Source organism: Oncorhynchus keta, chromosome 35, assembly GCF_023373465.1.
Source record: "Oncorhynchus keta strain PuntledgeMale-10-30-2019 chromosome 35, Oket_V2, whole genome shotgun sequence".
NCBI lineage: Eukaryota > Metazoa > Chordata > Actinopteri > Salmoniformes > Salmonidae > Oncorhynchus > Oncorhynchus keta.
The window spans coordinates 5,710,537-5,722,999 of NC_068455.1; the positions used below are offsets into that span (position 1 = coordinate 5,710,537).

The 12,463-nt window shown below is 46.8% G+C and overlaps 1 protein-coding gene and 1 long non-coding RNA gene across 2 annotated transcripts in view; one reads left to right on the forward strand and one right to left on the reverse strand.

The window, feature by feature from the left end:
• LOC127915760 (deubiquitinase DESI2-like) overlaps positions 1-6,980 on the forward strand; it is a 21,830-nt gene extending 14,850 nt beyond the window's left edge. Inside the window, exons 3-5 of the mRNA XM_052496181.1 lie at positions 369-462; positions 3,609-3,750; positions 5,925-6,980. Coding sequence (XP_052352141.1) covers positions 369-462; positions 3,609-3,750; positions 5,925-6,176 — 488 coding nt within the window. The 3' untranslated portion in view covers positions 6,177-6,980. The remainder of the gene's footprint in view (positions 1-368; positions 463-3,608; positions 3,751-5,924) is intronic.
• LOC127915761 (uncharacterized) lies at positions 4,049-4,948 on the reverse strand. The gene is made up of 3 exons (XR_008092003.1): positions 4,788-4,948; positions 4,458-4,622; positions 4,049-4,292 (listed from the first exon to the last, which is right to left on the reverse strand). It is a non-coding gene; the product is annotated as an uncharacterized LOC127915761 (long non-coding RNA).
• Positions 6,981-12,463: the final 5,483 nt, after the last annotated feature.

The window sequence follows — 12,463 nt, forward strand, 5'->3', positions numbered from 1 at the left end:
CTTCTATTCTATAGAGATTCTGTAACACAGCTTCTATTCTATAGAGATTCTATAACACAGCTTCTATTCAATAGATATTCTATGACACAGCTTCTATTCTATAGAGATTCTCACACCACACGATATCTTCTCACACCTCACGATATCGTCTAACACCACACGATATCACGATATCGTCTAACATCGCACGATATCTTCTCACATCGCACGATATCGTCTCACCTTCAGTTTGCCACACGGTTCATGTACCTTTGTTGGAAAGCAAGGTGGAAACAGCCATCATTTTTCTCATGCCCGTATCTGTGAGCTGTCTCAATGAAGATAGCACATTTACCAAGTTTGTTCCTTATTCCTCCTCTTTACTACAGAGTTTGCATATGGGGGTCACCCGTATCCCTTCAGTGGCATATTTGAGATCAATCCTGGAAACGCCACTGAATTAGGAGAGACCTTCAAGTTCAAGTGAGTTTACATTAAAACACACACACACACACACACACACACACACACACACACACACACACACACACACACACACACACGGGTACACAAAGTGCCTAATCACAAAAAGAAGTGGTCAATGGCCGCTGTTTCATGACAGCAACAGGAAATCAAAGACTGTCTTTGTTTACAGTGGCGATGTGAAGACAACGTTACCCTGTATCCCAAATTGCACCCCATTCCCTTTTTGACCAAGGCCCATAAAGACAACATTTGGGACGGAGACATGCAATTTGGGACGGAGACATGCAATTTGGGACGGAGACATGCAATTTGGGACGGAGACATGCAATTTGGGACGGAGACATGCAATTTGGGACACAGACATGCAATTTGGGACGGAGACATGCAATTTGGGACACAGACATGCAATTTGGGACGGAGACATGCAATTTGGGACACAGACATGCAATTTGGGACGGAGACATGCAATTTGGGACACAGACATGCAATTTGGGACGACATGAGGGACGTGCAATTTGGGACGGAGACATGCAATTTGGGACATGCAATTTGGGACACAGACATGCAATTTGGGACACAGACATGCAATTTGGGACGGAGACATGCAATTTGGGACACAGACATGCAATTTGGGACGGAGACATGCAATTTGGGACGGAGACATGCAATTTGGGACGGAGACATGCAATTTGGGACACAGACATGCAATTTGGGACGGAGACATGCAATTTGGGACGGAGACATGCAATTTGGGACACAGACATGCAATTTGGGACACAGACATGTCCTACTGAGCAGTGGCCTTGTAATCATTCATTGTATCGTGATGGTTGGTGTTTGAGACGAGAGTCACTGATACCCGTTTTTATACAGGGATAGAATAACACTATATGCACCCAATTACCCGAATACAAACAGTGTAACTATTCCCTCCGCAAGGCAATCAAACAAGCTAAGCGTCAGTACAGAGACAAAGTAGAATCTCAATTCAACGGCTCAGACACAAGAGGCATGTGGCAGGGTCTACAGTCAATCACGGACTACAAGAAGAAACCCAGCCCAGTCACGGACCAGGATGTCTTGCTCCCAGGCAGACTAAATAACTATTTTGCCCGCTTTGAGGACAATACAGTGCCACTGACACGGCCTGCAACAAAAACATGCAGTCTCTCCTTCACTGGAGCCAACGTGAGGAAAACATTTAAACGTGTCAACCCTCGCAAGGCTGCAGGCCCAGACGGCATCCCCAGCCGCGCCCTCAGAGCATGCGCAGACCAGCTGGCCGGTGTGTTTACGGACATATTCAATCAATCCCTATCCCAGTCTGCTGTTCCCACATGCTTCAAAAGGGCCACCATTGTTCCTGTTCCCAAGAAAGCTAAGGTAGCTGAGCTAAACGACTACCGCCCCGTAGCACTCACTTCCGTCATCATGAAGTGCTTTGAGAGACTAGTCAAGGACCATATCACCTCCACCCTACCTGACACCCTAGACCCACTCCAATTTGCTTACCACCCCAATAGGTCCACAGACGATGCAATCTCAACCACACTGCACACTGCCCTAACCCATCTGGACAAGAGGAATACCTATGTGAGAATGCTGTTTATCGACTACAGCTCAGCATTTAACACCATAGTGCCCTCAAAGCTCGTCATCAAGCTCGAGACCCTGGGTCTCGACCCTGCCCTGTGCAACTGGGTACTGGACTTCCTGACGGGCCGCCCCCAGGTGGTGCGGGTAGGCAACAACATTTCCACCCCGCTGATCCTCAACACTGGGGCTCCACAAGGGTGCGTTCTGAGCCCTCTCCTGTACACCCACGACTGCGTGGATACGCACGCCTCCAACTTAATCATCAAGTTTGCGGACGACACAACAGTGGTAGGCTTGATTACCAACAACGACGAGACGGCCTACAGGGAGGAGGTGAGGGCCCTCGGAGTGTGGTGTCAGGAAAATAACCTCACACTCAACGTCAACAAAACTAAGGAGATGATTGTGGAATTCAGGAAACAGCAGAGGGAACACCCCCCTATCCACATCGATGGAACAGTAGTGGAGAGGGTAGTAAGTTTTAAGTTCCTCGGCGTACACATCACAGACAAACTGAATTGATCCACCCACACAGACAGCATCGTGAAGAAGGCGCAGCAGCGCCTCTTCAACCTCAGGAGGCTGAAGAAATTTGGCTTGTCACCAAAAGCATGCACAAACTTCTACGGATGCACAATCGAGAGCATCCTGGCGGGCTGTATCACCGCTTGGTACGGCAACTGCTCCGCCCACAACCGTAAGGCTCTCCAGAGGGTAGTGAGGTCTGCACAACGCATCACCGGGGGCAAACTACCTGCCCTCCAGGACACCTACACCACCCGATGTCACAGGAAGGCCATAAAGATCATCAAGGACAACAACCACCCGAGCCACTGCCTGTTCACCCCGCTATCATCCAGAAGGCGAGGTCAGTACAGGTGCATCAAAGCTGGGACCGAGAGACTGAAAAACAGCTTCTATCTCAAGGCCATCAGACTGTTAAACAGCCACCACTAACATTGAGTGGCTACTGCCAACACACTGACTCAACTCCAGCCACTTTAATAATGGGAATTGATGGGAAATGATGTAAAATATATCACTAGCCACTTTAAACAATGCTACCTAATATAATGTTTACATACCTTTCATTATTTATCTCATATGTATACGTGTATACTGTACTCTATATCATCTACTGCATCCTTATGTAATACATGTATCACTAGCCACTTTAACTATGCCACTTTGTTTACATACTCATCTCATATGTATATACTGTACTCGATACCATCTACTGTATCTTGCCTATGCCGCTCTGTACCATCACTCATTCATATATCTTTATGTACATATTCTTTATCCCCTTACACTGTGTATAAGACAGCAGTTTTGGAATTGTTAGTTAGATTACTTGTTGGTTATTACTGCATTGTCGGAACTAGAAGCACAAGCATTTCGCTACACTCGCATTAACGTCTGCTATCCATGTGTATGTGACAAATAAAATTTGATTTGATTTGATTTCCACCTTTCATTTGGCTATTTTATTAGGATCCCCATTAGCTGTTGCTAATGATTACAAAACATTTTTTTTTCTAACACAGGGAGGCCATCGCTTTGGGCACAACAGACTTTGCAGTGGAGGATATGGATAAAATCATGGAGGAGCTGGGAACGGATTTTAAGGGCAACTCTTACCATCTAATGCACAAGAACTGCAACCACTTCTCCTCCTCGCTGTCTGAGGTCAGTTTCTGTTTCATCACCGTTTCATTATACATTTTGAATTATATGAACGATCTGATAGAGCCATTACTGTCAATAGGAACATTGCCTATTTTTTATTTTTATTTTTAATTTTACAAGGCATGTCAGTTAAGAACACATTCTTATTTTCAATGACGGCCTAGGAACAGTGGGTTAACTGCCTGAACAGATTTTGTACCTTGTCAGCTCGGGGATTTGAACTTGCAACCTTTCGGTTACTAGTCCAACACTCTAACCACTAGGCTACCCTGCCCCCTCTACACTCTAACGCCACTAGGCTACCCTGCCGCCCCTACACTCTAACCACTAGGCTACCCTGCCGCCTCTACACTCTAACCACTAGGCTACCCTGCCGCCTCTACACTCTAACCACTAGGCTACCCTGCCGCCTCTACACTCTAACCACTAGGCTACCCTGCCGCCTCTACACTCTAACCACTAGGCTACCCTGCCGCCTCTACACTCTAACCACTAGGCTACCCTGCCGCCTCTACACTCTAACCACTAGGCTACCCTGCCCCCTCTACACTCTAACCACTAGGCTACCCTGCCGCCCCTACACTCTAACCACAAGGCTACCCTGCCGCCTCTACACTCTAACCACTAGGCTACCCTGCCGCCTCTACACTCTAACCACTAGGCTACCCTGCCACCTCTACACTCTAACCACTAGGCTACCCTGCCACCTCTACACTCTAACCACTAGGCTACCCTGCCGCCTCTACACTCTAACCACTAGGCTACCCTGCCGCCTCTACACTCTAACCACTAGGCTACCCTGCCGCCTCTACACTCTAACCACTAGGCTACCCTGCCGCCTCTACACTCTAACCACTAGGCTACCCTGCCCCCTCTACACTCTAACCACTAGGCTACCCTGCCGCCCCTACACTCTAACCACTAGGCTACCCTGCCGCCTCTACACTCTAACCACTAGGCTACCCTGCCGCCTCTACACTCTAACCACTAGGCTACCCTGCCGCCTCTACACTCTAACCACTAGGCTACCCTGCCACCTCTACACTCTAACCACTAGGCTACCCTGCCGCCTCTACACTCTAACCACTAGGCTACCCTGCCGCCTCTACACTCTAACCACTAGGCTACCCTGCCGCCTCTACACTCTAACCACTAGGCTACCCTGCCGCCTCTACACTCTAACCACTAGGCTACCCTGCCGCCTACACTCTAACCACTAGGCTACCCTGCCGCCCTACACTCTAACCACTAGGCTACCCTGCCGCCTCTACACTCTAACCACTAGGCTACCCTGCCGCCCTACACTCTAACCACTAGGCTACCCTGCCACCTCTACACTCTAACCACTAGGCTACCCTGCCACCTCTACACTCTAACCACTAGGCTACCCTGCCGCCTCTACACTCTAACCACTAGGCTACCCTGCCGCCTCTACACTCTAACCACTAGGCTACCCTGCCACCTCTACACTCTAACCACTAGGCTACCCTGCCGCCTCTACACTCTAACCACTAGGCTACCCTGCCGCCTCTACACTCTAACCACTAGGCTACCCTGCCGCCTCTACACTCTAACCACTAGGCTACCCTGCCCCTCTACACTCTAACCACTAGGCTACCCTGCCGCCCCTACACTCTAACCACTAGGCTACCCTGCCGCCTCTACACTCTAACCACTAGGCTACCCTGCCGCCTCTACACTCTAACCACTAGGCTACCCTGCCGCCCCTACACTCTAACCACTAGGCTACCTGCCTCCTCTACACTCTAACCACTAGGCTACCCTGCCGCCTCTACACTCTAACCACTAGGCTACCCTGCCACCTCTACACTCTAACCACTAGGCTACCCTGCCGCCTCTACACTCTAACCACTAGGCTACCCTGCCGCCTCTACACTCTAACCACTAGGCTACCCTGCCGCCTCTACACTCTAACCACTAGGCTACCCTGCCGCCCCTACACTCTAACCACTAGGCTACCCTGCCACCCCTCCACTCTAACCACTAGGCTACCCTGCCACCCCTCCACTCTAACCACTAGGCTACCCTGCCACCCCTCCACTCTAACCACTAGGCTACCCTGCCGCCCCTATTGACAATCATACATATTTTGTGGAGTATGTTTTTTTAACTTGCCATGTGAAAAACATGTTTGTTTTTCGTTCTTATTCCAGCTGTTGTGTGGGCGTGAGATCCCTCGCTGGGTGAACCGCTTGGCCTACTTCAGCTCCTGCGTGCCCTTCCTCCAGACCTGCCTCCCTAAGGAGTGGCTGACCCCCGCTGCCCTCCAGAGCCACATCAGCATGGGGCTCCACAAGGAGGAGCGGGAGGCTGGAGAGTCCAGCGACGAGGACCCCAACTCAGCCTCCGGGACCGCTGGGGCGGGCACCGGATCCTCACACAGCTGTCGCCATACACGGGTCTGAGCCAGTGACTGTATAGGTCTGAAGAGAACAGCCAATAGGACTCTCTCAATTACCTTTGACCTTCGAACCCTGGACCAGAAGGTCACCAGAAGGTCACCCTCTGCAAGGGATGTAGTGATGTAATATCTGTGGGCCTGACTGAATAACCACCTGACCTCATAGTACCACCCCTGAGAACAGAGACGAGGACGACGGATGATTAGCTAGCCTGGTAGTACGGGGCCGGGGGTCCTGCAAAACCTACAGATCCTGAGATCCTTTCCCTGGTTTTCTCCCTTTTTAGATATGGTAGATATATTCCGGAGGGGGATTTGTTATAGGTTTGTTGACAAACTAACTCAGAGCATGGCATGGCTCTTTTAGATTGACCACAGCTACATGATGTACTGTAGGTCTGGGCTACTTTCTGGTCATTTCTCTTTTTTCCATGACCTTTTAAACTTTTTGTCAGCCTTCATCCCCGATCCACCCTGATTCTCTTCTTGCATAGCTCCTTCTATTGTATAGAACCCTATTCCCTATATAGTGCACTACTTTAGACCAGAGCCCTATAGAACCCTATTCCCTATATAGTGCACTACTTTAGACCAGAGCCCTATAGAACCCTATTCCCTATATATAGTGCACTACTTTAGACCAGAGCCCTATAGAACCCTATTCCCTATATATAGTGCACTACTTTAGACCAGAGCCCTATAGAACCCTATTCCCTATATATAGTGCACTACTTTAGACCAGAGCCCTATAGAACCCTATTCCCTATATATAGTGCACTACTTTAGACCAGAGCCCTATGGAACCCTATTCCCTCCGGGATAGTGCACTACTTTAGACCAGAGCCCTATGGAACCCTATTCCCTATATATAGTGCACTACTTTAGACCAGAGCCCTATAGAACCCTATTCCCTATATAGTGCACTACCCTGGACCAGAGCCCTATAGAACCCTATTCACCTCTGCATAGTGCACTACTTAGACCAGAGCCCTATGGAACCCTATTCCCATAGTGCACTACCTGAGAACAGAGCCCTATGGAACCCTATTCCCTGGTAGTGCACTACTTTAGACCAGAGCCCTATAGAACCCTATTCCCCCTTATAGTGCACTACTTTAGACCAGAGCCCTATGGAACCCTATTCCCTTATAGTGTTTTTAGACCAGAGCCCTATGGAACCCTATTCCCTTTATATAGTGCACTACTTTAGACCAGAGCCCTATAGAACCCTATTCCCTATTTAGTGCACTACTTTAGACCAGAGCCCTATGGAACCCTATTCCCTATATATAGTGCACTACTTTAGACCAGAGCCCTATAGAACCCTATTCCCTATATAGTGCACTACTTTAGACCAGAGCCCTATAGAACCCTATTCCCTATATAGTGCACTACTTTAGACCAGAGCCCTATGGAACCCTATTCCCTATATAGTGCACTACTTTAGACCAGAGCCCTATAGAACCCTATTCCCTATATATAGTGCACTACTTTAGACCAGAGCCCTATGGAACCCTATTCCCTATATATAGTGCACTACTTTAGACCAGAGCCCTATAGAACCCTATTCCCTATATATAGTGCACTACTTTAGACCAGAGCCCTATGGAACCCTATTCCCTATATAGTGCACTACTTTAGACCAGAGCCCTATGGAACCCTATTCCCTATTTAGTGCACTACTTTAGACCAGAGCCCTATGGAACCCTATTCCCTATATATAGTGCACTACTTTAGACCAGAGCCCTATAGAACCCTATTCCCTATATAGTGCACTACTTTAGACCAGAGCCCTATGGAACCCTATTCCCTATATAGTGCACTACTTTAGACCAGAGCCCTATAGAACCCTATTCCCTATATATAGTGCACTATTTTAGACCAGAGCCCTATGGAACCCTATTCCCTATATATAGTGCACTACTTTAGACCAGAGCCCTATAGAACCCTATTCCCTATATATAGTGCACTACTTTAGACCAGAGCCCTATGGAACCCTATTCCCTATATAGTGCACTACTTTAGACCAGAGCCCTATGGAACCCTATTCCCTACTTAGTGCACTACTTTAGACCAGAGCCCTATAGAACCCTATTCCCTATATAGTGCACTGCTTTAGACCAGAGCCCTATGGAACCCTATTCCCTATATATAGTGCACTACTTTAGACCAGAGCCCTATGGAACCCTATTCCCTATATATGGTGCACTACTTTAGACCAGAGCCCTATGGAACCCTATTCCCTATATAGTGCACAATGTTTTGTTGTTGTTGCAAGGGCCCTTATGGCTCTGGTCAAAATAAGTGCCCTATCCAGGGCATAGGGTTCCATTTGGGACGACGCCTGAGACTACTGGTATTGTGACGTTAGCAAGATGTTACATGCTGCTCACTTCAAGAGGTACTTAACCTCCTTACTGGGCCTTCATTCTTAACTTCAAAGATGTTTTGCTTTGTTTATATGTGTGTGTGTGTGTGTGTGTGTGTGTGTGTGTGTGTGTGTGTGTGTGTGTGTGTGTGTGTGTGTGTGTGTGTGTGTGTGTGTGTGTGTGGGGGGGGTTCATATTCTGGCCATTTTTTTGGACGTTGTAGTGCACTATAGTGATATGAACCTGATATATATATATATATATATATATATAGTGATATGTGCTCTGTTTAGAAGGAGTAATTACATGTGGGATTTAAACCAGCACATTTCTGTTAAATGTCATTCTTAACTGAAAATGATGTGCCAAGAGCAAAGGATTGGGCAAAAGTGAAGACATCCAAGTTAGTTTTGGACCATATTGATTTCAATGATTACATTTTATCGTATTAGTATTATATATTTGGGTGTAATTTGTCTATTTCATGGTCTCATGTATTGTTTAATTAACAAGACATGCCCCCCCCATATAATTAGCTATTTACTACCATCATGTGAGGAATACCACTGGCAGATGTCTCATTTATACACTTCTACAATGGGAACCATTCAATCTTTCATCAGGAGATGAAACCTGATCGAGAAATCTCAGCCCTTGTGACCGATCAGTCGGCGCACAACATAAGAAATCTCAGCCCTTGTGACCGATCAGTCGGCGCACAACATAAGAAATCTCAGCCCTTGTGACCGATCAGTCGGCGCACAACATAAGAAATCTCAGCCCTTGTGACCGATCAGTCGGCGCACAACATAAGAAATCTCAGCCCTTGTGACCGATCAGTCGGCGCACAACATAAGAAATCTCAGCCCTTGTGACCGATCAGTCGGCGCACAACATAAGAAATCTCAGCCCTTGTGACCGATCAGTCGGCGCACAACATAAGAAATCTCAGCCCTTGTGACCGATCAGTCGGCGCACAACATAAGAAATCTCAGCAGTGAAAGTGAAACTCATAGTTGTTGAATCACAGTTTTCTGTTCATACAACTCCTCTTGTCTTCACCCCTCCTCCCCAGAGAGTGATTGAGTAGGTGTATGAGGGGTCTGGAGGCCCGTCGAGGAAGGGGGGTGTTACAGTTAGGCATTGGGGAGGGGTGTTACATTTAGGGCATTGGGGGTTACAGTTAGGGCATGGGGGTTACAGTTAGGGCATTGGGGGGGTTACAGTTAGGGCATTGGGGGCGGGGGGTTACATTTAGGGCATTGGGGGGTTACAGTTAGGGCATGGGGGTTACAGTTAGGGCATTGGGGGTTTACAGTTAGGGCATTGGGGAGGGGTGTTACATTTAGGGCATTGGGGGGGGTTACAGTTAGGGCATGGGGGGTTACAGTTAGGGCATTGGGGGGGGGGTTACAGTTAGGGCATTGGGGGGCATCGTGTGAAGGAAAAAGGTTTTGTTGTTGTTATGAGATGTCTTTTGATTGGCTATGTCTCTTAATGTGTTGGATTCACAGGTGATTCCCGAAACAACGGGGAGGAATTTGTCTTTCTACTATAATATTGTGTTGATCTTACCGGACAGTCAGTTGATCCTCCCGGACAGTCAATTATCCTGCCAGTCAGTCAATTATCCTACCAGTCAGTCAGTTGATCCTACCGGTCAGTCAGTTGATCCTACCGGACAGTCAATTATCCTGCCAGTCAGTCAATTATCCTACCGGTCAGTCAGTTGATCCTACCGGTCAGTCAGTTGATCCTACCAGTCAGTCAGTTGTCCTACCAGTCAGTCAGTTGTCCTACCAGTCAGTCAGTTGTCCTACCAGTCAGCCAGTTGTCCTACCAGTCAGTCAGTTGTCCTACCGGTCAGTCAGTTGTCCTACCAGTCAGCCAGTTGTCCTACCAGTCAGTCAATTATCCTACCGGTCAGTCAGTTTGATTTGATTTATCCTACCAGTCAGCCAATTGTCCTACCGGTCAGTCAATTATCCTACCAGTCAGTCAATTATCCTACCGGTCAGCCAGTTGTCCTACCAGTCAGTCAGTTGTCCTACCAGTCAGTCAATTATCCTACCGGTCAGTCAGTTTGATTTGATTTATCCTACCAGTCAGCCAGTTGTCCTACCAGTCAGTCAATTATCCTACCGGTCAGTCAGTTTGATTTGATTTATCCTACCAGTCAGCCAGTTGTCCTTCCAGTCAGTCAATTATCCTACCGGTCAGTCAGTTGTCCTACCAGTCAGTCAATTATCCTACCAGTCAGCCAGTTGTCCTACCAGTCAGTCAATTATCCTACCAGTCAGTCAGTTTTCCTACCAGTCAGTCAGTTGTCCTACCAGTCAGTCAATTATCCTACCAGTCAGCCAATTGTCCTACCAGTCAGTCAATTATCCTACCGTCAGTCAGTTTGATTTGATTTATCCTACCAGTCAGCCAGTTGTCCTTCCAGTCAGTCAATTATCCTACCGGTCAGTCAGTTGTCCTACCAGTCAGTCAATTATCCTACCAGTCAGCCAGTTGTCCTACCAGTCAGTCAATTATCCTACCAGTCAGTCAGTTTTCCTACCAGTCAGTCAGTTGTCCTACCAGTCAGTCAATTATCCTACCAGTCAGTAAATTATCCTACCAGTCAGTCCATTGTCCTACCAGTCAGTCAGTTATTCTACCAGTCAGTCAGTTGTCCTACCAGTCAGTTGATCCTACCGGACAGTCAGTTTGATTTGATTTGTCCTACCAGTCAGTCAATTATCCTACCAGTCAGCCAGTTGTCCTACCAGTCAGCAAGTATTTACATTTACATTTAAGTAATTTAGCAGACACTCTTATCCAGAGCGACTTACAAATTGGTGCATTCACCTTATGACATCCAGTGGAACAGCCACTTTACAATAGTGCATCTAAATCTTTTAAGGGGGGGGTGAGAAGGATTACTTTATCCTATCCTAGGTATTCCTTAAAGAGGTGGGGTTTCAGGTGTCTCCGGAAGGTGGTGATTGACTCAAGCAGGTCTTGGACTAGAGTATTACACTTACTACCATCCTATCAAACAATATCAATAATGCTGTTTCCAGATGAGACAGACGTTAGGCTACATGTTATTCTGTTCTGTTCCTGCATTATATTACAGCTGCTCTGGTAGAGTCAATAGTATCCATTCTGAAGTCCAGTCCATTGCATTCCGTACATAAGTCTTTCTGGAAGACAATATTGTCCTTTCTTTCTCTTCTCCTCCTTGGTTTACTGTCTGTCTGTCTGTCTGCCTGCCTCCACCCCTCTGTATCCCATCCCCCTCTCAGGAAGGAAATCACATGACCTGTGTTTATTACACCGGTGTCTCATTATTATCCATCATCTCCATGACAACTGGGCAAAATAAAATAACTATATTTATTTGTTTATATACTTCTTTTTTAAATCATCTATATATTTTCATTACTTTTTTTTAATGTGTAGTGTCATCTACGTGGTTAAAAAAAAAAATTAATTCAGGAAGATTTTTTTTTTGTGTCATCTTGAAATTGAAATGGGTTCTGTAAAGGTCAGTATTCCATGATCTATATTGAAATAAGTTTTGGTACTTTCTGCAGAGAAGACCTTTTCTATTGTATTATGTATGTGCTTTACCGAATTGTAAGACGATGCCACAAATGTTAAGGATGGTAATAGAGTAAAGATACAAGAATAGCAGTAAATATGTTGTCCTGTCCTTGAGTTTGGCCACACCGTCTGAACACCATTGAATGGGAGAAAAATCTTATTTTGAGTTCAGTCAGACGAGATGGCCAGCAGGATGTTGGGAAATGTGTCATATAGATCTGGCTATTTTGTATGTCCATTTTCAGTACATTTTTGTTCAGAGATGTGCAGGAGCAAAGATTTTTGTTATAACTAACCCAAGATAGACCACAGCATTACTCCTCTGGGA